The following is a 27,997-nucleotide window of genomic DNA, read 5'->3' on the forward strand; positions in this document are numbered from 1 at the left end:
AAACATAGTGTTTGATTTAAAGAGTGAATTTTTATTCCAGCTAATCCACTCAGTCTAGGTAAGAGGAAAAGATAAAGAGATTAGTTCTTTTGTTTATATTGTACTACAATGTGAATTTGTGCCTCACAGTTACTATTTCAAAATGCATTCACATAAAGAACTGTTCTGATGAATCCTCTTGCAAAGAATATTTTTACTGTTTATTAGTGTATGCCCAGCTCTTCTGTTAGATATGGTCACTGTGAAAAGGGAGGCAGAGCTGAAAACTAGAAATAAATTTGCTCTTCACTGAAAAGGTCAACAAACAAGAGACCTCAGGAGACTGAGTGATCCAAGGGGTCTGGAAATGTTTTGTTATCCTGCTTTGTGTAATTGAGACTGTGTGGGTATTTTTATTCAGGGGGCAGTACTAGCAGCTGTGTCAAGCCACAAATTCAACTCCTTCTATGGTGACCCCCCTGAAGAGCTGCCAGACTTCTCTGAAGACCCCACCTCCTCAGGTATTTTAACAGAAAGTGTCTTTACTGCAGTCAGCATGTCCATACTGACCAGAGTACCAAGTATTTACTCATTTCTTGAGATTCTATAAAATTGAATATTAAGTTAGCATTTACATATGAAAGGATGAATAATTTTCATTCACAATGGCATTCACAGCTGGCAAAAATGGAGAGAAAAATCTCGGCACAGTTTTAAGCTTCTACAGAAATTCTGTCTGATTTTTTTATTTTTTAGTGTATGTACATTTAATTACAAATAATGTTACAATCTCACATTTCTCTTTATATTCCTTGAGTATAAAAGCTTATTGAAATTTTGTCTTGAATTCTTAGGCAGGAGCAAAGCTCTAATACCTTACTAATAGTTATTTATAAAAAGAAGCCATTCTGTACCAAAGTTTCCTGACTCCTGTTTTAGAGAACAATATGACTGTGTCCTGTTTAAAGCACACTGGACAGTATTTCTGACCCCAAATCTTCAGAGAGAGACAATACATGTACTCAAAGGGGAAGATAATACTTGTGCTGTGATCTAGGCCTTGGACAGGACAGTGACCTTACCAAGCAATCCTTTTGTCCATAGCCCATATTCAGAAATTTAAATCACCTGTCAGTCCCTAAACTACCACAGCCCCTGTCTTAGTTATGTATCTTAATTTTGAGATGACATTGCTCAAAATATTTGCAGTGCAAAAGTCCAGGTTGGTTTGTCTGATCTAAAATTAGGATTTAGGATCAATTTAAATGAACCTTTAAGAAAAACCTAAGACCAAAAGGACTGTCTTTAATCTTTCTAAACAATTTAGGAGTACTGGCAGAATATTTTAGCTATATAATGACTTCTCTAGAAGACATTTCAGGAACTTAATTGTGTGTGTTGATCTGCTGTGTGATAATTCTCTGTCCCAATATTTTTATAGGTGAGAAAATTATGTATTGACTGCATATATTAATTATTTTTCCTTCTGTTTCATTTAAGCAAGCAATTTTTATAAATTCTTTCAATGTCATTAATATAGGAATGATATGCCCCATAAGAATGGGGGCAACTTCTCTTGGTTGAAATTCTCCAATTTCACTTCTTGGAATCCAATTTCAAGTACTAAAATTAAAACATTTCTTTGTCCTTAGACATGACCACGATTCATAATTCCCATAGAAATTAATGAGAATCTCAGATTTTTTATTGCAAATGTAACCAAAGCCTGATGGCTTAAGTTCAGCCACACAGCTTTTGGATACTTGTACTTGCAGTTAAGGATCCACCTATTCTTTTAAAGAAAGAATAAGTCAGTTTTACTTCACCTAGAACTACTTGCAGTGCCTTAATTTTTGTTTCCATCTACTTCCCCCATTTCAGTGGTGAATGGCCACCAACATGACTGGCAGTGGCAACTTTCCTAATCTGGAAACAGCAGTTCTGCTTTCCAGTTTCAGTCTCACATCAACAGGACATGTGTCTTCCTCAGAGTGATGTAATTGCAGATATCACTACACAGGAAAGTTCCAAGTTCTATTTTTTTCTGCTCACAGAATACTTGAACCTAGTGCACATGTAAATTGTACAGAATATCTGTGTTGGATCCTTTGTTAGCATGTGGTCATCTCTGAAATAACGGAAACAAAAGCTTGGAATTCTCAGGAAAGCAAAGTTACTCTCTAGCCTGACATTGTTGATCAAACTGATGGGGGAATCACAGTGATCAGGAGACCATCCTAAGTGGGTAGTTTTCATTATGTTTCTCTGACCCACTACTTTAGCTGACAAAATATTTAATATTGAACACTAAGCCTTGCAAGAAAAGACTCTACAACTCTTTCAGCTTTCTCTTTCAGAGATTATAACATTTCAGCTGAAATCCCTAGATACTGAAATCTATTTTGTTTCCTCTTCAGAAGTACATTAGTATTTTCAAATAGTACAATAGTACTTTCAAATACAATAGTACTTTCAAATACAATAGTATTTTCAAATACTTCTGGCTTGGAGGATGGGTCTTGTGATGATTCTAAACCAAACTAGTTTGGAGAAATACAAACTCAAGAATTGCAGTAGAAACTTGATTATCTTAAGGTTATTTAAGTTTCCTTCCTAGTACCTCATAATGTTATTCCAGATCATAAACTCTTAATGAAGACCATTTAATATTTTAGATGTGGTTGCCAATTACTCCTCCCATAAAATTTCATGAAACCTGTCACTGTAATTAAATGGTTTGTCAGAAACAGGCAAATACAGAACTCCTACAGAGATAAATACACAGAAATATAGATGCTTATTAGGTTATGCAAATCACATTTCCATTCTTCCAGGGCTTTCCAAACACAGAAACAGAAAAATTCAGTTCTCCCTTTTTACTCAATTAGTCTAGAGGTGTTCTTCCTCAAAGTTCAATATGGAAACTTGGGGTTGCTGGAACCTTGGAGCATCTTCCTGTGCTACCAGAGGGTTATCCCAGGATAGGAAGGCACTGCAGGCAGCCAGTCAGATGACTTCTGTAGATGCAGAATCACAAAGGATATTCTTGTTAGAGAGTTTTCCAGTGAAAGTCAGAAAATTGCATAGCTAAATTAGATGGGAATGAACAGACATAAATTTTGTTTAAGGTCAACCAGGTTTTTTTCTGTACACATCTTCTTTTCCTTTGTACAGTGTTAACAACTCTTGGTTCCAACCACTTGCTGACCACTGGGTGGTCTGTTTCCTCTTTTGTCACCAACCATCCTCTGAAAAACTTGACTTAATCCTGCTACCATCCTGTTGGTAACATGGCAGAAATCAGTCTTGCTGAATTTTGAGTGCAATAAAACCTTTTAAAATACTTTTAAACTACAATGCTGCTTTATTGCTGTGTTCAGTAACTTCTCCAGTAAAGCCACCAAGCAGCTCAGCTGGCAAGCCTGCTGCAAATGGTCTTCTCTAGAATGTGAAACATCTGACTTTCAGGTTGCCTATCTTCAAGACATTCTAAAATGTGTATTCCCCAAGGCAACAAATGTTTTGGATATTTTTAATATGCTGAAATAAACATAAATCAGAAGTTAGCAATCAGCAGCCCGGAAGGCTAAATCTGTCGCAGGAGAAAAACTGGTCCAGTAGGCAGTATTTGAAGTGGACCATGAAATCCATAAGGTGCCAGGGAAATTCACAGCATTTGCTCTCTGCTGCCCTTCCCCATCTGCCTCCCTCCCTTTCCCTGCCCAGTGCCTGACCCTCCTGATTGCACATTAGCTCTAGACAGGATTTCCTCTCCTTCTGTCATATGCTGGCCACTTGTCCCCCTGCAGAATGTACAGACATACAGTTTTCAAGTGTTTTCATAACAGTGCCTCAGGCTGGGAATGAGCAGCACCAGTGTAAAGCTTTTAATTTTTCCTCCTTTTGTTTCTTGGGGTTTGACTTGAGAAGCTGAATTGAGGATGACTGTTTCATATGGGGTGTTAAGTAGATTCAAAATAGTTACATTTTCAGGCCAACAGTTAGAAAAACTGATAAATTGAAGAGGTTTTTTATAAACTTATGTTTCCAAAAGCTTTTTGTAGCCACTCCAGTTAGTGCTGGAGTTAAGCTAATGGATAGTCCATAGTCTTTGGAAAACTGCATAACTGAATTTTAATTAAAACAACCCTTACCTTTTGTTAAAGGTTGTTACTCTCTGGTGTCTGCTGGAATTGCTTGGTCTGTGGCACACATTTCTGAACTGTGACTAAGAGGTTTCAGAGCAGCTTTTTGCCACAGACAGGTCTGGATTCCTGTAAAGGATCCTCAAGCTGTGCTTTGGGGTAACCTCAGAACAAGAAAAGAGCCTGAGTGGCCAAATGCGCTCCTGCATCTGTGCTGAGCAGTGGCAGTGCTGCAGTATTTCCTGCATTCATGTCAGTGCTGGGCTCTGTGGTCACTCTGGAAGCAGATAAACAGAAGCAGAATTTTGCACTGCGCACAAAGCAGCCACACTGAGGCTCCTTTAGTGCTTCTGCCTCGTTTTCTCCACACACAGCATTTTTGCAAATACTTTTTGGTATTTTGTCTCAGGATTGATGTGTGCAAATTGAAATTTTCATCCTGTTCTATTTTGTCAGACTCCGTGTTGTCGTAGCAAACGAGAAATTTTTAACAGCGTGAGATCTTGATTTTCAAATTTGATAATAAAAATGGGAATAAAGCTAAATCTCTTAGTCCTTCAGAGCAAGGTCAAACAGCACAGATACAGACAAGTTGTGAGCTCACTGTTTCCAACCTACATGGAAGCAGCTGAACTCACAAGTCAGAATAGTTACTTGTTTTATGGGATTTAGAATTCATGAAATATTGTCAATACAAGCCCATATTAAAACCCATCAGTTTCATCAACAGAAGTAAGAAACAAAACCCACTTTTGTTACACAAAAATTAGCATTGATTTTGTAAATATTTGCAAAGGGTGTTGTGGAAGATTTTAAAATATGAATGCTTGGGGGAAAAAAACTACATTCACCTTATAATTGTTACTAATTCCTTTGCTAGTATTGCAAGCACAGCTGTCAGTTTTGAGATCATGAGTTTGTGTTTCCAACATTCCATTATTAACTTGATGATTTTTCAGCTATTGATTCTTTGCTCTGATATGTTTAAGTTTTTTTTAAAAGGGCATAAAGACACTGTTAATTAAAAGCAATAAAGAAGTGGTTGCATTTCTAAATGGTTCACATAACATTTTCACTGAAACTTTTGATTTCAATATAACATTGCTAAATTTTGCTTACTAAGGATATTAAGATGTTATGCATCATTTGCAGTATGTTGAATTATTTTATCATATCAACTCTTGCAATATTTTTACTAAAAAATCCCTTTTTGTCCATGAGTTTTTTAAAATAGTTTAACCAATGTTGGGAAAAGTCTGGTATTAAAAGATCTCTAACACTGCATCCATGTGCTGCCTTCCCAATGCCAAGTGTTTGTTTTCCTCCCATCCCAGTCTGCCAGTGCCATTTGCTTCACACATAGAAAAATCCATATTAAAAACTGGGGGGATCTTTGTCACTCTGTTGAGACTATTTTGTGGCTAAATTAGTCTGCTAGGTTGCAGCTTTATAAATGGCTTGTTCTGAAATCTTCATACTGTTTGTTGTTTGTCCAAATGCTGCCTTCCTTCTAGGACTTCTAGCAGCAGAAAGTAGGTATCCCTTTGTTTTCCTTTAAGGCATATCAGTCAGCTATGGTGTGTGTCTTTGCATGTTTAAAAATCCGCTTTCTTTTGCTTCTCTTTGCTCTTTTCAGTTTTAATACTGCCTGCTCAGACAAAATTATATGGTATTGACTAAATCTGTCTGCGGTGTAATGTATAATCAACAGTATAATTAAGCAGAAGAATGATTTCCAGGGAATTCTGAAGGTTCTAATTTAGAGGCAGTATTAAAATTACCTGAGTTTTGGGGTTTTTTTCCCAATATTTAATATTTGCAACACAACTGAACTAAAATTTAATTTTCATTGAATTAATAAAGTATATTTTGGGTTTGCATTTTCATTCCAAAATTGTTTTCATGGACTAATGTTTGCTTTTTTTCTTTCTACTACCAAACATATACTGTAATATTAGTCAAATATTATATTCTTGCTCTCAACTTGCATGAACTTTCTTGATCCTTCTGTGTTGGTGTGTTCCCTGATCTATGCATATGCACTGTGGATATGCATACACCTTATTTCAACAGCTATCCAAAATGTGTCTCCTCAATGAAGGAATATTGTTGGCATGTAGGGAGGAGGTTCTGGTGCAAAGCAGCTGCACAATTTGTGAGAAACTGGGACCACAAGCATTTCTAAAACCTGCAGACTACACTAGGCGGAGGAGAAGCTGTGAAATTTTAGACCCTTTGATACAAACCACAACCATTTCAAAAACAACTAATTCAGCAAAACTAATTCCCCAAAAACAAGCTATAGAAAGTGGGGGTTTCCTGCAGCATTTTGAGACTTGTAGATTAACAGCTCTGCTTCTGTCCTAGGTCAGGACATGTCAGCAGGACATGTGTCCCTCTCTCCATGTCTGATCAATCATGGATTTTGTGGTTGTTGTTGTTTGGTTCATTCTTTTGATTTTACAGATTGTGGAGGAAGTTGTTCCTTTTCCTCCTATTTGCCCATCACAGAATGCCTGTCCAGTAACATGAGAGTGAAAGTTCAATGGATTTTTGTATAAAAAACTTTGTGATAGTATTATTTTTAAGCAGTTGTAGGGGGAGAGAAAAAAAAAACCTCATACAGAGCCTGTGCCATGATTTTTGGGTTTTTGTTCATGCATAGAGACTTTTCTTCCACAAACTGACTATAAGGGTGTGCTCCCTTCATGCTGGTCAGAAGAGGGTTTTTTAGACATTTTTGCAAGGAGGAAGAAAGGATCTAAGGAAGGGATGGTGAAGGGCATTCATCTATTAAAATATTCATTTGTTTAGTTGCATGTGAGTGCACTTAGATGTAAGCTACAGGTCTGGTCTGAAAAACAACACTTCTGCTTGTTTATTTGCCACCACACTAGACTGGCTTCTGTCATATCTGTGGCTGGATTTTCAGTGAGGGGTAGCTGGGAAAAAGAGTTGGCAAACTGTGTGAAGGTGCCAAGTATAGAGACAGGAGAAAGTGGGACCTTGCCCACTCTCAGTGCCCCTGTGTGTGCAGGATGAACAAAGTCTCTCTTCAAAATTAAGCATCAGTTTCTTGCTGCCCTCTTTGTCCTCTCCCCCACCACTTCCTCTTCCCTGCCATCCTTGGTTGTTTTCCATGCATAGTACTCTCCTCTATATTCCTTCTGCTGTTTGGAAACACTTAATCTCTTGTTTTCTTTTCTTATTTTCTTTATTTTTCTTTTTTCCTTTGTTTAGTCTCTTTCTCCCTGTTTTTCTCTCCTGCACCTATTTCCTTTAGTTTCTTTTCTGACTTTTGCATGCTTTTCTCTCTTTTCTTGTACTCCTTAGATGTTCTTACCTTCTTTAATGTAGCTGTAAATCCCAATACCCTGCCATTGCACCAGCAGTCTTCTTTCTGAATCGTTGTTGTCATCTCCATAAACCTCCATCTTTCCAGTTCCCCTACTACACTCTTCCTAATTGTTTTATATACATGCAGTGTATGGATATACATACATTTCTTTTATCACTGCCTTATTTGCTTCCCAGTAGCATTCGCACAACTGTGTGCATGTAGGAGCTTATTTGTAATTTTATAGGGTGTCTAAACTTCACTGTTTGATTTCAGTCCAAGAAGGAAGAAGTCATGAAATGCTCTATCGCTCAAATTTGAGCCGGACAGAGCCTTTACTTGCCTTACATGTTAATTACACTGCTGTGTATATGTAAAACATGTATCTGCCACCTTATTTTAAACTATTATAGTCATGTACATGTGTACACCTGCTTTGGCTGTCATCTGTTCCTGCAGAGTCAGTTGCTCTGGAACACAGTGAGCAGCAAAGAACAGCAAATTCCTGTGTGAGATCAGAGGCATCTCAGCTCCAGTGATTTTTGATGATGTTGTTGCAAGTGATGAAGAGCAGGTGGTGCTCATCTGGCTTTCTCTAAATCTGAGAAGTTACATCACTTAAAGTAGTGGAAAGGTCTGCGCTTTATAATAATGCCCATGCTTGTTTTTTCATGAGATTGTATCCTGTGACTTCATTTTGTGATTCTAATATTTGGTCTCTCCAAAATTTAGCAATTTCTGATGATTTTTCATCTTTCCTTGCTGGATGTACTAACCTGAGACCTCTTCACAAACAAAGTAAAATGTAAATCCTGCCTTCTGAAATGCCTGTGCTTTAAGAGCCAGGATTGGTCTTTTAATTTCATTTCCAGCAGCTGCCCATGAGAAGGCAGCCATGGGATGAGGCTGAGAGAAATCAGCTTCTGTTTATTGTAGATTGGCTGGCTTAAGGACTGAACTGTATATATAGAGAAATTGCAAATGACAGCAAAGCCTTGCTTTAAATACCACTGTAAAATCTTCAAGATGCAGTTACTTACCTATTTACACAATATAAAGAATAGCTGGAAAGCCAGTCAAATAAAGATAGTTTATAAGAATGAACAGGATACAAAGGAGTGGCTGGTGTCATGAGCTTCATTTTATGTGGCTCTACAAATCTAAGAGATTCAGATTTTGCCAATGTCTCTTTCATAAAAATTGCTTATAGCATAATGGTTATTACAAGTTCTTCTGCAGAGTTATTTCCCGGCTTAGTAATTGCAGGAGAATGGCAAAAAGGTGTTTATAGTTTTGTGTTCAAACAATGTCAGGCTTCTTGAGTTCTGGGTTTTCATTACTCAGAAGTGAATTTCTGATTTTTATGACACTTTACATGAATGTTTGTAATCTTCAGTGTTAAAAAATAAACCAAGGAGTTCTTTTGCCCTCTATCAGAACATGTTTGCAGTCAGGATGTAGTCTGTGCTTTGTAGCAATATCTGAGTCTCTTTACCTAAACACTTTATTCAGTTGTACAGTGTTGCAGATCACATACATGTCACATGAAAAGAGGCTCCTAATTCTATTTACTGCCTGTTACATAACAGAGAGAGCCAGTTATACCTCCCTGGTGTGCTGAGAAGCCTCAGAAAATCAAACTTTTGGAATGCTTTGTACTGGGGGAACACATAGCTTCTGCAGAATATGTACTTGGAATCAGTACTTAAAGTTCTTTTTTTCCTCTGTTCTAGGGAGAAGTAAGCAACTCCTCCCTACCTTTAAAGTTCAGTTTCTCTAGTCAAACCACCTGTTCCAGACTAGAATAGCTGGATGTTGTAGTAACAACACTATTTTACCAAAGCTTTGTCTACTTCCAGCCTGATGAACCAGTGTCTGTAGCAACTTCAGGTGCGCTGTATGACAACTACAGACTCTAGAGGCATAATTCAACTGTAAGAGAAAACTGTTTCTCACTGGCCATGTCAAAAAATGAGGTGGCAGAGCCTTGCACATAATGCCTGTGGAAATTTTGACTGCGCACTGTGTGAAGAGAAATTCCCAAGTTTCTGCCTCACAAGGCAAATGTGTGTCTGATAAATAACAGATCTGCCTCAGTAGGCAGAAAACTGCTCAATTCATCTGTCTTCTCAGAAGTAATTGGGTATCATCCTTAAGAAGTCATTCCACTAACTATAAAAGCATTTTATGTACTAGTACTGACTGCCGGAGACTGTCATAAGCATTCTAATGTGGTTTTTTTTCCTCTTTTTTATATATGACAGCTCATAGTTTTCAACTTTTCACAGTTGGCAGTCCCCAGGAAACTCTGAATAGCTGCAGCCATTCTTTCCTAGGTTTTCTTATGGGAATACAGGGAAGACAAGGTTGTGTGCATGGCCCAGAGTGTCCCTGCTCCTTTTGACACTGAGGTCACTTACTGTGCATTTACAGGAGGATCCACAGTCTTCTCACAGAACCATGTTTGGTGTGGATTTTGTTACTGTTTCTGCAGAGAAGAGTCTTCTATTTATATCACTGGAATTGCAGCCTTTCCTGTGCAATTGGATCTGTTTTTATAGTAACTTAAGGTGCAGAGTGAGATTCATCTCACCCAAAAGTTGGAGCTTACTTGAAAATTCTGGGACAGTGAGCAGCATTTTCTAACAAAGTTTACTTTATGGAGTCTTAAAAAACAAATGGACATACCACCACTCAAGTTAGTCAACTTCCTGATTTTTCCTGCCTTACTACTATTTATGCATCATTTTAATTTTCATGTTTCTAGATTCTGTCTGTAACTGCTACACACCATGAGAAGTCTGAGATCTTAGTTTGTATGACTGTAATAATTCACTTAAGTCCTTCATTATCTATGCTAAGGCTAAAAGGGGTGCACTTGCAATGCTGAAAAGAGGTTACATCCTATTTCAAGAGGGTATAAGTTTTAATTATAAATATTGAGTGCCTTTACACTTTCCCCAAAGGTTAGAAATTTAGCTTGAATATGAATGTTTCTAGAAACAGGTGTGCTGTAAAGGTTGGTTAACTTCATTTTATGTAATATCTCTTCCCTGAATTTAAAACTTCTGAAAGGAACTTTTAGACATTTTAATAGATGTCTGTAACAAAGATCGTTTAGATGTTCACAAAAATTCCTGTAAAATTTTCTGTCACTTCTTTTTAAGCACTAACATGCTGTCAGTATATTGCTGCTATGCCATTTGCTCATGCAGGTGCACATTATTTGTAAATGAGTGAGGTGCATGGCAGTAGGTGAAGCATAAGATTATAGGTAAAAATAAAAACATAAGGTAAAAACTGTCATTTGGGAGATTAACAAAGCCACTTTCACAAAGTCCCATCAAATTTCTTAAGGGCATTCTTGGAAACTTTATTTACAGCCTCCTATTCAATGTGACCAATGGACAGGAGAAAAAAAAGACCTAATGATCAAACCCTATTTTTTTTTAATTCCCAAATATTCAAGAGGTTGTTGAGATGCAAATATTGAAAAATCATAACTTTCATTTCTATTTCAAAGCCCTCAAAGTATTCCACAAAATAAAGTTTGCAAAGGAAACAATACTGTCAAATAAAAAATGTGGTGGTCCAGAGCATTTGGTGTTTCACAGTAACACAGCACTGCAGGCAACTTTGAACACACTTCTTCCTGGTTCCAGATTTGGCTCAGGTTTTGGGGATTATGGGCAACACTGAGCAGTATTAGAGACTCTTAAGATCCCCAGGCCTCTGAAGTGAATCTCTTCTTGAGTTTTCCTTAAATACTCCAAACACACAGAAATGGCTTTGAACCCAGAAAAAGAAGCTTTGCTTGGAAATAAAATAATCCAAACTCTGAGTGTGAAAAGAGCAGAAATAAAAGAGAATTTTAACAAATTTTCTTCTGCCAACTGGATCCTGGAAAGTCAAGCACTTTCCTTCGGGCTTGGAGATCTCGAAGTCCATCAGCCTTTAACTGATGTGCTGAACACGGAAAGGAAACAGTGAAAGGAAGCAGTGCAGTCCTTTTGGGGTCCCTGGGTAGGTTTTTTCCTTGCCTTTGAGGCTTAGCTGTGATCTCTCTATCCTCTTACCAGCAGATCCCCAGTCCTTGTATTTCCTCTGGCAGAGGGATGTGGATGGTTCTTTTCAGCTAAGCATTCTTGTTCATTATCAAAGAGGCAGCAAATTTTTCTCTTTTTTTAGTGCACCCGACCTCGTGCGCAGCAACTACTAAAAGTAAAACCATTTGTTTTATTTGCTGACAGCCACAGATTTTTAAAAGAACATAAATTAGTACATCAAATAGGTGTAAGTAGTCAGACACACTTGATGGGAGAGAGCTAAGAAGTTTTATTGTTCCTGAGACATGAGTTGTGAGTGAGGGGGATATTGTGGTTCTCAAACCTTGTACAGAGAACTGTGAGGAGAATTTTAGGCTGAGGTTTGTACTGAATGTGATGCAAGAGTTTCTAGATTTGTAATTTATTTCTCCTTCTAAGCCATGAGGTTGCGAGTCTTGTATAGTAATTTTTGTGTATTTTGTTATGTTTATTCCACTTTTTCAAGACTTTCAGAGAAATAAGTTAACTTTTCTTTGTGTGGTTAAGAGGCAGTTTGGTATATTGTTTTTATTACATTCTGAAAATGCAGTACAGGAGGCTTTGAGTTGAGGACTGGTAAGAATTGTTCATGCAGTGGAGGATAAAAGAATTGTTCATGCAGTAGAAGATAAAAAAGGAATGCAGCAATTTTTTTAGATGTTATCTCTCTTGTCAAAAAGACACAGGCAAATGCGTAAGTAAACAGAATAAGCATATTGATGAGAAATTAGTGAAATAGAGAATGTCTAGAATTCAGTATCCAGAATTAAGAATTTATTTATGAAAAAGCATTCAGTTGTTCACTGCCAGACCACCAGCTTTGCTGCAGACTCTCACTGGATATGCTGCCTCTTACCAAATGCTTTTACCACAGTGGAAAAAGTGAAGACATGATCTGTGGGTGTTGAGATACGCCGAAGTTGTCATCCTAGTAAAGCACACAGGTGGCAGCCACCCCTGATACTCTGATTTTTAAACAAGTTTTTTCACACAGAACCACTGTGTGGTGGTTTACTGTGAGTTTGTGTTGTGTTTCTTTGTCCTCTCCTGCTGAGAATTCAGCTTTCCCTCATGGACTTGTGCCTTCCACAATGCCTCCCATTTCTCCTTTTTGTCTCCATAGCTCTCACTTCTCTCTCACCCTCATGCCATATAAAAATCATCCCCATCATCCTATGACCCAAAACCATGCCCTGGTGAAAAAGCAGGGTAATAGCTGGGTAGGAGACAACCAGGCAAGCAGGACAAACAGAACAAAAACACATTACAGCCTTTTTTGTCCCCCAAGATCCAGCAGTCACGTGTTTCTCCCTCTTCCATCCTTTATCCCGATGCTGATTTTAAAAATATTTGTGAAAGCATTGGTTCTTGCTGATTTTAGCAGTGTTTGGGATTTGATTTCAAAATAATTCTTACTGATGTTTCAAAATTGTACAGTATGTATTTGAAATTGTCTGGCAGTTCAAAAAGAGAAGTGAAGGTTGGGGTGGGAATGGTGAGGACAGGCCAATAATCCAAGTGGCTCCATGAGACATTGTTGGAAGCAAGGCTAAAATAGAACAAAGCTGAGCTTAATAAAATCAGGTTTTAACCTCTCTCCCGTTAAGCTGTTTCTTATGTATAATTACATTATCTGTGAGCACTTTTGATATATGTAAAATTTATTCAGTGAGTTTTCCTGTTAAAACTACACCTTTTTTAAGCTCCTATTCCAGTTGTACCAGATGAAGGGAAAGTTTCCTTTTCCAAAGTTCAGTTTACCCTGAGCCTTTGCTTTATTGATTCTTTTTTCTCTTTTTTTCCCTGTCTGTTGCCCCATAGGAGCAGTCTCACAGGTGCTAGACAGCCTGGAAGAAATTCATGCACTTACAGACTGCAGTGAAAAAGACTTAGATTTTCTTCACAGTGTTTTCCAGGATCAGCATCTTCACACGTTACTAGATGTAAGTTTTCTGTGATAAAAATTTGAATGTGTTCCTGTATCTGTTGTTCATTGGATAATATTTTATTTTATCCTTAGCATATTCCCTTTTCTTGTTTGATACCAAAATCAATTTCTTTAGTTGTAGAATGTAAGAATCATCCAGCACTTTATGCAAAAATACATTTTCAGGACTGTAATATAGAGTATTTTAGAATATGTAAGTGATTAAGAGTTTTAGTTAATAGGTTTGCTTTAAAATAATTCATCAGAATAGATTTTTTTGGTTAATAAGGATGAGATTTTAGTTTTTATTTTAAATGTGAATTGCGACTTTATAACTGTGCATGTTCTATTATTACTATTATTAACATTAAATGTACTAATATTAGGCCAGTTCTGGGGATATTCTTACAAGTGTGAAATTTTTTGTGTGATGCACCAAGGTATGCTCATTTCTCTTTCACACCTGGGCATGGTATGTAATAGGCTCAGTCATCTAAAATCTGTATTTCTTTGTTGTTCTGGGGAGCTGCTAGTCCATAAGGCAGCAGTGTCTTACTGGAGTGCCAAAACACTCACTGAATGACAAATTCAAAAGCACATCATGCTGTCAGTGACTTTGTATCTGCACAGCACTGAGGTCTAAAATGAAAATCAAAAAAGGCAGCAGAAAAAATACTTTCCCTGATGTTTTTTTCTGGGCTATGTGGATACTTCATGTTGAAGACAGAGGACTTGCTTTTAGGAAAGGCCAGCTTTTTCTAAAGCAATCTACAGCTTGCACTGAGAAAAAACTCCAGATGGAACCAAATGCACAGAGGCACCTTGGCAGGTGCTGTGACACAGCAGTGGCACATCTGCAGGGCAAAGCAGCTGGCACTGAGGAGCCAGGGCTGACAGTTCTGTGTGTTCTGACTGCTTTTACTTTATGTCAGTTGTGCTGCAGTCCTGTGGGCTGAATAACCGCTAGTAGGTGGACCGCATCTTTTATTTTATTGTTTGAGGGTAAATATGCTCTGGTAACAGTGTACAGTGAAAAATAAAGAATGGTAGGTGGGCATAATGAGATTACTTTAAAATATGCACTCCTGGATCAAACCATAATGTTTGTGTGATCACAGGGATGACCTTTTTAGTACAATGTCTTAAACTGAACAGCTCAGTGAATATCACAAATCTAACAAGATGTGTGTGTTTTTCACTCGGTGAAAGAACCACAGGAGTAGGAGTCATTCCAGCTGTCTGATCTGCAGGTAGATGATGATGTTTGTAGAGACTTGAGAGAGTTTCTGCTATGCTGTTGAGTGCTCTGGTTCCTCTTTGCAGCTTTGCAGGAGCATGAGCTGAATGTCAACAGTGCCACAGGTCCCTTGGTGTCCAGACTCTTTAAAATGTAGTGAATGATTTGTACACTTGTTACAGTTTGATCAGTCACTTGAATTCTGTGCATTCTTGAAGTTCAAGGGATTCCAGTCTGGAAGTGGCCCCAGCTGCTGGGTTCTGAGCTAGCCTGAACACAAAGCTGCTGGCAGAGCTTCCCCACAGCACAGCTGCCCCTGAAACTGGAGCATCCAGAGAAGGGGATTGCTGCTAAGTGATGGTGGCATTGCCCTGGCACAACACTGCAGTCCTCATCTTTGTTCTCTGATAAGTGTTTATGCATTTTACACCAACAGTCATTGGATAAAATTATACGGAGCACACAGAAGGAAGGGACTAGGAGCTCATGACTTCCTGATTGCATCTCCAACAACTCATCTTTGCAATTTGCATTAAAAAATGTATTTTTTCCCTCTTTAAGTTTACCTAGCTTGTGTCCCAGATGCTTAAATTACTTTTTATATGGCATGCTGCAGTACAGAAAGGGTGCTCAGTTAATATGAATAAGAAATAAAAAATCTGGAAAGGAGTAGAATAAAATTAGTGTAGTAAGAACCAAAATACTTGTGTCACTCATGCAGAAAGGTTTTAGATATTTATTAACCATTATTGTGTTATCTTATAACTTCTTGGGCTGTGGTAAACCACATGGCCTTAGTTTGAGTATTTTTCAGGGTGACAGATCTGCCAGACATTAAGTCATGCTTCTGTAATGCTTTTGCTTTTTTCTGCCCTTGACAGTACCAGTCAGGTTCCTAGTACTTCATTCATGACCTATTATTGCTGTAATGGTCTGTTGTAGCTTTTCAAATAAGAAACACCAGCAGTGAATTAGTACAATTTTCACGTTCTTCATCAGTTATTCTCATAAACAGAAAGGGGTACATTTAATTACACCTTATAAAGATATCTGTAAGAACAAAATGCCATCGAAAAGCATTTTTCTTTTATTATGCTATGTGGAAGGGAGATGATAGAATCCTTCCAAAGATACTTTGGTTAGAAAAATACAAACTAAAATTCTGAAACAGTGCTGTGCCCTGAAATACACCTTTTAAAGCCTGAAGCAAGTTTCAGTATTACTTGAAAGGGTAGTTTTTTCATGTCCATAACTTGCATGTGGGAGATTGATTTCTGGTTTTGTATCAATACTATTCCAGTTTCTTTCTCAGGAAAAATCACCAGTTGTACTTGGATGAAGTTCTGTCAGGGAAACTTTTTATTCATCTTAAAGTATTTGGGTTTACTGAAGCCTCTAGACCAAGTAACCTATAAACCATTATATCCCTCTTAGTAGGAATTTTCTATTCTGTTATGAAGTTGTGGCTGTCACTTTGCATTAAATACTGTTCCTCTTCTGTGGCCATTTTCCACAGTTAAATTTGTTCTCATGTTCCTACTCTTTCTCAAGAGTTATCCTTATTTTTAGATTAAGCACATGATGGTAGATCATGCCTGCTGCTGAAATACCTTATTTTGCCTCTGAAATAACTTCTTCTGAAGGCCAAAAAGGAAAGAACAATCATTTTGTTAAGGGTGCAAGTTACCCATGTGTTGTGGTTTTTTCAGACTACAAAATAGAAATCTTCTTTCTCGGTAATTTATTAACTTGGGTGTTATGAGGACAGGCACCTCTGAAGGCCACAGAAGGCATCCATCCTATTGATTGTTTTTAATTGATTAATTTGTTTAGGTAACTGTCTTAAGGCTCTCTTCTAATTTACTTGGTGGCCAAAAGTGTTCAAAACAAGGGGAAAAAAGGTGCCAACAGCTTAGAAAGTAGTTTATCACTCTCAGCCAAATTCTGCAGTAGAGAAGCATATCCTGATGTGGGTTTATTGAGTAGTTTCATTGTGTGTTTTTTTCATCATTTTATAGAATCCTATTATTTGTGTCGAGTGGGTTTTTTTCCTGCACAGAAGTTTCACATTTTATTATTAAAAACTTAATTGTGTTCACTGCAGAGAGTAAAGGCCCTTCTAGAAACAGCCATGTAGAAATATTCACTGCCTAAAAAAATGATTGTTTAATAATTGATTTTTTTTTAAGTAAAAGAATAACTTTGGTTTGGACAGATTTTTCTTTTCTCTTGCTTTGTTAAATGTGTGATGATTAAAATTTTGGTGCATGCTGTAGGGTATTTCTCAGTGTCACTTAGAAATGTCTGGATTTATGACTATATAAAGCTTTATAGACTGTTTCATTCCAGTATCCAATTTAGATGATAAAGAATGCAGTACAGTATATAAATAACTTCATGAAAAAACAGAGTTAAATTTAAGTAGTGAAAGCAGTTTTTTATCACCATGGACAGATTTTTAGAAGCCTTATCAAATGCTTGAATTAAATTCTTTTTTATTGATTTTCATGAAAGACATCCTGGGAGACACTGCTGTCCTGTGTTAGCAGTACTGATAAAGAAGTTGGAAAGAATTGTGAAGAGGTTACTAATTTTGGAGGTCTTTTACTTTAATTATTACTTGTTCTACTAAGTCTAGCAGGCTTCAAGGCTGTGCTTAGTGGGGTAGAATTTTATCCATGATGTTTCATCTCTGTCAGTGCATCAAAGGAATTTTGCTCAGATGGAAACCCAGGAGCTGCTGCTTGGTGCAGCTGCCTGCCCTGAAGGAGATCAGAGCAATCATTTTCCTGTGCTTTGGTCACCTCTGCAGGGCCCTGGCTGGGCTGACTCTGAATGCAGATGTCCCTCAATTTACAAGTGAGATTTTCACCCAGCAGGAGAACAATATCAGCTTTTGTGTGACTGGGGCCTCTCTGCTGGCTTTGTCTGCATCTGTCTGTCCCAAGGCAGAGATAGTTCTCTAGGCTGATGTCTTTTGGCTGTTAATTTTAAAAGTTTGTTACAAATTTTCATAGAGGGAATCATTGAGGTAAGTTTTGTTATTTCTGTGATAGAAATGTTACAAGCTTTCAAGAAAGTTTATTTTATTTTTTGCTGGCTTAATACATTACACATGTATGGTTTTAACAAAATGAGGATAAATAAATTTTGGTCTGGCCATTTGTATCATATCTATGTGTGCAGCGACTTCTTTCTTTTTCTAGTTTAATTTATATTCACAGTGCATATTTAAGGCATGCTGATTTCTCAAGAGAATCTCACTTCTGTGTCTGTTATCCTCTGCTGCTCATGGTAGTGTTTCACAGGAACCTGCATCTGTGCACACTTCAGAGTTTCCTTAGGATTTCTTTTGAACTCTGTCATCCAGACAGATTTGGTCCTGAAGTCCAGACTTCTAAGGAAACATATTTTCTCTTTTGCTAAAATGAATGTTGTTGGAACCTCAGTTTAGCTTCTTACATGGTTGGCTAAAGCTTTTTGCTGGGTTTATTTTGGTTTGTTCTGTTTACCCTCCCAGGCTGGATGTTGGCACAGTAAATTTGAATGTCCTTTGTAAAAGTTGCAGTTATTCAGCAGTGTCCAGGCAGGGCTGATACTATAGTCCTCTACTTAACAATGTTCTAAACTCTCCATGTATTTATCCCTGATCTGCTCTTTTTGGAGCAAAGTGTATTATTTTAACAATTATAATATGTACTTTATAATTTAAAAAAGGGGGGGGAACAAAAAACCTTTAGATTTTTCTCTTCAGGTTGCTTTCATTTCCTTTTTTCTTTAATTTTAATTCATAAATAGACTGGTGGAATATCTATCATATGATATAGAAAATAAAACTAGCAGGTGTGTATAGCAAGCTTAAATATTTTCCTAGATCATCCAGTTTTACTGTGTTTTGATTTGAATGAGAATAACTTTATATGTGAATCACATAGTGTGGTGTGAGTTTTTTTGGATGCACATTGGTCTTTACCCTCTTGAATACTGATTTTGTTAGCACTTATAGGGGGAACATGTTTTAGTGAAACCTGAATGCTTCTCTTTTGCAAAAACAGACCACAAAGTGTGTTATGGATGCCTTGCTTACAATTCCTCAGAGCATGTTATGCTGTAGTGAAATATTACTTTATCATTTTTAAAACACATTGTTTTCATATTTTTAATTGTCCTTTATTTCATATCATTGTAAGACAAAAACACATGGAAAATATTTGTTAAAAAAAAACCAGAAGAAACTATGTTGGCAGGAAGGCACCTTGCTATTTGGGGAATCAAATCTGGCTTTTATCCCAGAGCAGAGGCAGCATGCTCAGCCCCAGGAGTGGGAGGGACTGTCCCACACTGCAGTGGGAACTCCTTTTCCCAGCAGTGGAGACAGAACAATGGCCAAGCCTTAGGGAGAATTGGGGAGAATTCCTTCAGCAGGTGGGCTGGATCATCACCAGCAGTGCAGTGCATTTGTTCTCCAACAGGTAACTTCACTGGAAGCTCTGTCTGAAAGAACACAAAAAGCAGAGGCTATCCTGGAATTCTTTCTGCATTATTTCATAATCATTCTCTAAAATACTTTCCATTTTCATCTTCCACTGTACCTTTGCATTTCATTTTCTCTGCTGCTGGAATAGGTGGATCACTTTGCCACTCAGCATCCTCTCCTTGTTTTCTTGTTCTTCCTGTTCCTCTGCCTTACAAATGAAATGGGGAATTTATTTTATATTTAGCCTTCAGAGCAGAAGGCACTGTTCCACATTTTTATAATATGTAATACTGATAAGTGAGTGGGTCTCTTAAACCCAAGGCTAATACAAATATGAGCCAACAGTTACTTTTATATTAATTGAGAGTAATTTTTGAGAAATTTATGCATCCACCACTTTCCAACAGTGCAAAATTCTGTTTTCATGACACTGTGAGTTACTTTGTTATGCTTAACCTGTTTTCTTTTTAACTAATATTCCGTCATTTTGAGTAATTATAAGCTTGATACTGATGTGGTGAATCCTCAAGTGAAATTCAGCTTGCTAATGTATTTTAAATGCCAATTTTAGTACTTAGCCCATTCTTCTTGGCCTGATGTCATCTCCTCTATGTAAAAGGTGTGTCGTTATGTCTGTGTGCACCAACATCTCTTACTCCAAATCCATAGACTTCCTTTTTTATGTGGAACTAAAAATTCCCATTATTTCAGTCCGTTTTTAATTTACTGGGCCCCGATACATCAAAGAATAGTAGCATTGTATTCCTGACATTTGTGGAATATTTAATTAACTTCATTAATATTGTCTTGAGATAAAGAGGATCAATTTCATATTTAACTTTCTGCATTTCCTTCACTTCTTGTGTTGTGTGTAGTTCAAGTTTCTTTTTAACCATGAGGGCTACCTATTGTGTTTGGGATTTTTTCCTTATAAACCTTCAGATTCTTAGGTTTATTATTTCTCCTAGAGTTTGGGATCTGCTCTGAGAAATGACAAAAATAAGGAAATGCTGCAGCACCTGGGCTGCAAATCTTGAATAATGCTTCAGCTTTCTTAGTGCTGGGAGCTTAACTTTGGAGTGATACTTCAGTCTGCACTTCGTTTGCATTCAAAAACCCAAAGGCAATGTATGAAGAGCCCAATGAGCTCTGCCTCTGTCTCTGAATTCAGTCAGTCCTCTCTGCCTCCTTCTTCCAGTCCTTCAGGTACTTGGCTGGGGCCTGTTGTCTGTTCTAGATGCTGGTGATGTCATTGCAGTGTATTTTTATTCTCAGAATATCCTTGCAGAAAATTTATGTGAATAGGGAGAAACAAAAATAGTTGTGAATTCCAGCATTAACACCTCCTGGTGCAGTGTGTGCTCCATGTCACAAAACCGGGGAGGAGCTGTGTTCTTCTTAGTTATTGTGCATTTAACTGATTTTATGGGTTCTCTGTCCCCCTGGAATGAGGTTTTTGGTCATTAACATTTTTTCTTCAGGGTGATGATCCAACCCTGACAAGGTACTTTGGCCAACAGGTTTGGGAATGAAGCCCGTTCAAGCCTAACCCAACTCTGTTAGTTCCTGTTCTTGGTTATTAGTCCATACTGAAAGGTGAGGGAAAGACAGGAGCAAAGGTTATTCTGTGGGGTGTAGCAAGGTGTTGTCCATGGAATAAATCTCTTTATGAAGCCCTTCTGTACTGAGGGAGTAATTTTTCCTGGTGCTTATTGAATCATTTGGGTTGGAAAAAATCTTTAAGGTCATCAAGTCCAGCTGTAAACCCAACACTGCTAAGTGCACCCCTTCACCAGGCAGCCTGTTCCAGAGCTTGATAACACTTTTTGTGAAAAATTTCCCTAATATCTAATCTAAAACCTTTCCTAGCACAACTTAAGACTATTTGCTCCTGACCTATCCCTTGTTACTTGGGAGAGGAGATCAACCCCCAGCTTGCTCCTCCTTTGAGTGAGTTATAGTGAGTGATAAGGTCTCCTCTGAGCCTCCTTTTCTCCAGACTAAACACCCCAAGTTCTCTGCTTCCCTGTTTAGACTTATGTTCCAGACCGTTTATCTAAACTCCTTCCAGCACTTCAATGTCTTTTACATTTACTTTTAACTGATCAGCTGCATGCTGTCATCTCTAAAAAGTGCTTTGTCTTGGTTTTGTTAAGATCAGCTTCAATGATATCCAATGCAGTAAAAAAGAAGAAAAAAAGTGACTCTGTTGTTGAAATAACGGGATTTTTGTGTCCTTGAAGTCACTAATATGGCAGAGTGCTTTGGGAAATACTGTTCTAAGCCCAAGTTTTTCCCAACATTACTACTGGTACATTCCAGTGTGAGAGTGTTTTGCTTTTTTTAAATGGGACCTTTGAATTTTTGTTTTCCAACTGCTGTGCTGGTTTTGTTGGTACTGCCATGTGCAAATCAGTACCTTTAACTCATCCTAGTTTGGCATATTTCATCTTTGCAAAAGATATTGAAACATTTGCAGTGTGAACAGAATAAAGTCTGGTTATGTCTGTGTACTGTCTGGCATGTCTTCAACATCTGCCACTTGTGGAGAACTGCAGCTTCTGCAGTCAATAACATTTTTATGATGAGTATTAATATGGGTTTGCCTTAAAATAGGAGACAAATTACTAGGTTAGAGTCCTACTTTGTAAGGAAATAAAATGCTGTCAGACACCAGTGTCTGGGTTCATCATACATGAATGAGGCATTTAGGGACACCTGAAATTAAATAGAAGAAAATAATGTCTGCTGTGATTTTGAGGAGTAGCATAACCATTCATTATCAGTACTTCTGTGAGACAACTTGAAATAAATAAATAAATAAATAAATAAATCTTTTCTTGGTAACTGTGGAGCAAATCCAAAGGCATAATTCAAAATTCAGTTGTGGGGGAAGAAATGCACACACCTGGAGTTTTATTTTGTACAAATATAGTCCTTTCCTTGGCTCTTTTGCCTCTGAAGTGTTATGGCTTTGATTTTACAGAGTAAGTGCATAGCACTTGATAATCTCTGCTAAAAAGGAATATGTTCCACAACAGAGCCAAAATTTGTTTGCAGGTCATGTACACTGAGGGTAGAAACTTCAACCTTTGCGAAGAAATAGAATATACAAATCAGATATTACTGGATATCTGTGGGGTCTGAACCAATGTAAGCAGAAATGTGTCCTTGAATCTGTTTGTCACTGTATCAGTGTGTGGAGCTGCAGGGATTTGTGTAGTCTTTGTTTCAGACTGAACTCTGTGATTTCCCCACAGTTCATGACTGCCTGCAGTTTTGCTACAGCATTATAACCTTTTGAGAGAATTTAAACTTGGATACATTTTCACTTTTTGATGTTTTGATCAAAAGATATACAACAGATATGCCAACAGTTAGCTACATAACAGGATAAAAAACCTTTTCAGTGTTCTTTACCTGAACCTTCTGGTTCCCCTCGTGTCTCCAAGCATACAAAATTTGTCAGTGGAAGATATACTTGATAAAATATTGACTGGTAATGTCTAATGCCACAGGGCATCTCTCCCTGCTGCTGGCACAGGTGAAGGGCTGTGTGCTTTTCCTTACAGTTTTTGTGTCATCAGATTGCCACTGACAGACCCTGGGAAGGCAGTGAAGAGGATTTCTTTCTGGAATCCTTTTTGCCCTTTGGATCACTACAATGGCAATACATGCACAGTCTTTGGCTGTGGCTGGGACTGTGTTTTCCATCTCAAAGGAGCCTACAATCATTTCAGGGTTCCACTTTTACTAAAGGGAACTGTATCTCTCACCTGTCATTTATGTTCATCCTCAGTAAAATAAACCTTCATCATTTGTCTTTTACTAAGATGCTGTTCTGGCAACTCTGCCTGTCTGACAGGCAGTTTGTTGTCTGTACAACACACCAGAGGGTCAAGAATTTTATTCTATCAGTTCTTGAAGTAGATAAGTTCATGTATCTCCTTCTCCCATAGCAAGGCACTGACCCCTAAGAAGCAAGTATTATCTTTTGTGCCTCAGAAATGTGGTCATTAACAACCTGTTAATACATATTAAACATTCTCCAGTTGGCATTTAGCTTCAGTGGTGTGCCAGGATTTCCGGGTTTGTGCAGTGAAGTTTGTCATTCTCACTCCCTACAATACACTTGTTTGCCAGTCACACAGTGGGAACTGAACTAATGCTCAAAAAAAATGGTTCTGCCCAGTTGAGTTTCTCTCCTCTGTTCTTACCTCCAAAAAGTTACATTTTGGTTTATAACAAAACAAGTGAAGAAGCCCAGATGAGGAATGATCAAAAAAAAATAAGGCAGCTTTGAGTAAAAGCTGAAATTGCATAGGGCTGACTGAGTTTAGCTGGCATCATTTTCTCCTATGTGTAGTAGGTAAAGATGTAAGAAAATCTGATTTTATGTTTATTTCTGATACAGGTAGCACCAAGTGTAACTCTGTTCTAAAAGACACATTATGAGTATGTAGGAATATAGATGACTTCTGAAAACAAGATACAGTTGTCCTGCTTTTTGCAGATAAAAGTTCCTCTAAAAATTTGAGTTTTTATTTCTGCTCTGTCATGTAAATGATCAAACTTAAAATTGAAATTCAGGGTGCAGTTGCTACTGCAACATTTTTTACTGGAAAAGTTATTCATGTGTTGCTTGAATGCGAATATGCACAGAGGAATTGAGTATTTCAAATCTGCATGACCCTTGTCAGGGTTACTGAAAGTCTGAGTGCTTCCAGTAACAAGCTGCAGTGTTGGCAGCTGCCAGTTCTGGGGCATGACAGAAACAAACACTTGTTCAGACAGAATTCATGTTCTGCTTCAGACTGGCTTCTGTGAACACTCTGTCAGGGAATCTTGAGTTTAGCTGATAAACTGCTTCCTGAACCCTTTTGCTGAATTCGTTTTGTTTGCATTGTGCAGCATTTCACTGGGTGAGGAACTGGCATGCAGATGTTGATTATGCTCCTCTTCTACAGTGAGTGTATAGCAGAAAAAGATTTGAAGCTGTAGAGGGCTGTAGCCAAAATGCTCTAACAGGCACAAGTAGAGTCTGAAAGATGCTTTGGACTTTAGTACGGGATGGAACTGTAACATGTTCTGGGATAATTCTGTAGAATTATGCTGGGAAGCAAATGTTAGGTCTCTGATGCTGAAATGGTAAAAATTAACTTCATGCACAGTCCTTAACAGTGGAGAACAGCAGGTTGGAAAGAGTAAACTGTCTTTAAACAAAGATAAGGCCTCTGCTGTGACCTTGCTACTCTGTGTTTTCCAGTAGGAGTTATTAGCTTCAGGGATGTGTTTCCTTGAGTGCTTAGAATCCCAGGAAAAGAGGCACCCATGGGAACATTATAATATTTTGCATGGAAAAGGAGATGTGAAACAGAACTAGCAGAAGAAAGAATGATGTGATCTAGCATAAATCTAATTGGCCCTTTAATTTTAGCCATTCTTTGATGCTTCTACTTGTGAGTATTATTTATTCAGTGGACATGAATTTCCTTCAGTCTCTGAGCACATAAAACCTCTGGGGCGGATGGAGAACCAGGACAGGGAGCTGTGGGAGGTAACAGAGCAAAAACTCTCTTTGTTAGTAAATGCTGCTGTGCAAGGGGCAGCACCTCCAGATGAGAATTTTTCAGCTTGTCCCAAAACCTAAAAGCGATTAAAAACAACCCTCTAATATCACTGTGTTGCCTGTGGTTAAACTGTTCAGAAAGTGAAATATATAAGGACGTACTGTAATGATTATTTTTAGATGTTTCAATGTGGGAGTTTAATATTTGAGGTTGGCAGCCAAGTATCTGGTCTGAATTGCAACTGGATCCCCACAAAATGTGTGTTTGTATTGAATGATCAGGAGGCTTCATGCTCTAGCAGTTCAGTAGCTCTTGTTTTAAGAAGTTTCTCACTTGCTTCACAGGAACTTTGAGGTCTGGGTAGCTAAAATACTTACTGATTTCACTGTGATCTGATCTTTATTACATTCAGGATCAGACTAGGTGGTGAAGCTGCATTTCTGCTGCTTGTGAAATATCTAAATTTTTCAGTGTGACATTGAATGGGGGTTGCATTGGAACAGTATTCTGACTCCTCTTACAGGAAATTGTTAAAAAGGAATTTCTGCACATCTGAAAAACTAGTCAGAAGAGCAGAGTTGGTTGTTTTGTCTCCACTGCCTGATTGTGGATTAGGCTTTGGGCTGTCTGCTTTAAATATCAGAAGAGAGGAGCTCCCTTTGTACAGGCAGAAGACAAAAAGTCTTGACACTGCAAAAGCTGGTGAACTGATAGCAACTCAACTTGTGGGTATTCTCTTCATAGCTTTTGTGTTCTAGCATGCAAAATTTAAATCAGAACTTGCTTTGATAAGCAGTACTATACTGTTTATTAGCTATAATGTCAATGTATGCTTGTTATATCAAGTTTGTTAATACTTCAGTTGGGATTGTTAATCTTGTCAAGAGCAAGCTCTCAATTTCAATTTTCTTTCTAGGAAATGCAGAATAATTGATGCTGAGGAGTGAGATTGACATAAAAAGTATTCGAAAGTCTGGACATGCTAAAAGTTACATATACTGTGTCATTTTACCTTTTTTTAAATTATTATAAAATTTTAATTGGTGTGTTTATGCTTATTGCTGAGTGAAATTGTTGGAGGTTGGGTACCTGGGCTGAGGGGGCAGAGTTATTTGCTGGAGAATAGAGTCTCTCAGCAAAAAGAAAGCCATGATTAGGGCACACATTTTGTCCTGCTGTAAGTCTGTTGTTAGTGCATAGAAAAGCTTTCTGCAGAGGACAGTGAAGAATGAGCCAGTTCATTCTTCTCTACAAGAAACCACCTTTGGTGTGGTCCCTGTAGAATTTAGATTTTCAGGGTTGCTGAAAGGAGGCGGTATTGTGAAGAGGATGGGTTTCTGTGATGAATATATTGTAGCTAACCGCACAAAGTAGTATGTTCTCTACCACAGGGAGCATACAGAGCCTGGCTGAAATGTAATTAATGTTTACTTCAATCTATGATGTGTGCAGATGTTACTCAAAATTTTCTTATACACTTTTTGAAAACACTCATGTAAATGTGTGTTAGGTTCTTACATCCAAGGGAGCAAATGTTCTTTTTAATGCCTGAATGAAACCTTTACATTCAAACGCTTTCACAAATTAATTGTGCAAGCAGTAAATTCCTTAATTCTAAATTGTTTTTGCTACAACTAGTATTTAAGTGGAAAAATATTGAAAAGTATTGCAAAACCAGTCTTTTTTCAAAGATTGCAAGGGAAGTGGGACTGCTTCACCAGTTCTGGTGCATTAGTGCACATTATAAGCTTTGCTCCTCTTGCCTCTTGTAAAACATCTCCTTGAAGTAACTTAGAGTATGCCATTTCAAAATGAAGAGATCTCCTCCTGCTAGTGAATCTACCAAATTCACATCCATTCTCTGGGTGAGGCAGTGTTCTAGCTCCACAATTAATAGATCCCTTGCCTTGGGTAATACATGATCCTTAAAGCTTAATGCAAATATGAAGGTTTTTCTTTCAAGTGCTGTCAGAGTTCCTTCTGATAGTTTGATGCCTTCAAAGCAAACCTCAGTAAGCAGAAATCCTGGAAGATGAAATTTAGGTGCTATGCCTCAGCATGAAGGCACTGTGGAAAAATAAATGCACTCTTGTTTAGTCTGAACTTTGCCTTGATTTTTTTCTAAACATTATTTGAAGAACTCTGCTCCCTAATTTTCTTTTTGCCTCCTTCCTAATCTCAGAAGATAACTCTCCCATGTTAGTGGGGGAAAAATTATTTCTGTAAAATGCTGGTTGTTTTGGGTCACAGTAACAAGGGAAATCAGCAACTTAGAGACTTAGCTTCTCAACCATTGCTAGAAGTAACTAATAAAAATATTTTCAAGGTAACTTTTCTATAATTTCATTGCTCTTAAAAAGGAAAAAGACATTCAGTAATATTCATGGTGGGTATTGTGCATTTTGTGCTGTGCTTTGGTCAGGACACAGTGCTCAGTGCAGTTTCTTAACAGGCATAGGGTGGTACTTTGTAATTTGCAGTTGCTGGACTTTGGGTAGATTTTGTTAATTTATTTAAGAAAAGGTAAAACAAATAATTGTGTGCACAAATAAAATATCTCCTGAACTACAAGCTGGGAGAAAGCTTTTATCACAAAACTTTCAAGGCTGCTTAAACTGTGGAGTTTAGTGGTGTTTTGGCAGCACAAGCTGAAGTTGTTGCATTGGAAGAAACTGATTTAGCTCGATTTTTCTACTTTTCTTTCCCCAAGAGAGTGGTGTAACTGTCCTGCAGGGAATGTTTTTTTGGAAGTGACACTGTTTGCTGGTTTTGTGCTTATTTGTGTATGGGCTTGAGATGTTCAACATGTTTGTTAAATTGTTAACCCAGGGAAGTGATGGTGGTGTTGGGTTGCATTTATGGCAGTTTATGTATCTAAAACTGAGTGGTATTTCATGTTGTGTGAGAAAGAGAAGAGGGCAGTTCCGTGTCCTGGCAGGATTCCCTTTTTCAAACATCCAAGGCCATTCTGAACCAAACAGTGGAGCTGAGAACTTCCAGAGGAAGCTCCTGAGCACTCCTTGCTGAGCAGCCTAAATGGTGATTTCTTGTCACCTCATCCTTGGTAGTGTCAGGGTTTGCTGAAGATTTTAGAATCACTTTTATATTTTGAATGCTTTTTTGTATTCAGTATTTTGAATTTCAGTTAAATTTTGAGTGTTTCCAAAGTTGAGAGATTCCCCAGCTTCCCTGGGCAACTTGTTGCAGTGTTTCACCACCCTTGTTGTGATAAAAATTTCT

The 27,997-nt window shown here is 37.8% G+C and overlaps 1 protein-coding gene across 10 annotated transcripts in view; it reads left to right on the top strand.

Annotated features, from left to right (window-relative positions):
* CASK (calcium/calmodulin dependent serine protein kinase) overlaps positions 1-27,997 on the top strand; it is a 185,738-nt gene that overhangs the window by 121,719 nt on the left and 36,022 nt on the right. For 6 of the 10 annotated variants that reach the window (XM_030971396.1, XM_030971405.1, XM_030971427.1 and 3 more), the window contains exons 10-12: positions 401-500; positions 5,639-5,656; positions 13,368-13,489. In XM_030971396.1, coding sequence (XP_030827256.1) covers positions 401-500; positions 5,639-5,656; positions 13,368-13,489 — 240 coding nt within the window. Of the gene's footprint in view, positions 1-400; positions 501-5,638; positions 5,657-13,367; positions 13,490-14,923; positions 17,742-27,997 lie in introns of those variants that run through there. The other 4 variants (XM_030971416.1, XM_030971480.1, XM_030971461.1 and 1 more) reach the window with 2 other exon arrangements.

The sequence above is a fragment of the Camarhynchus parvulus genome, chromosome 1 (assembly GCF_901933205.1).
Source record: "Camarhynchus parvulus chromosome 1, STF_HiC, whole genome shotgun sequence".
In the NCBI taxonomy this organism is placed as follows: Eukaryota; Metazoa; Chordata; class Aves; order Passeriformes; family Thraupidae; genus Camarhynchus; species Camarhynchus parvulus.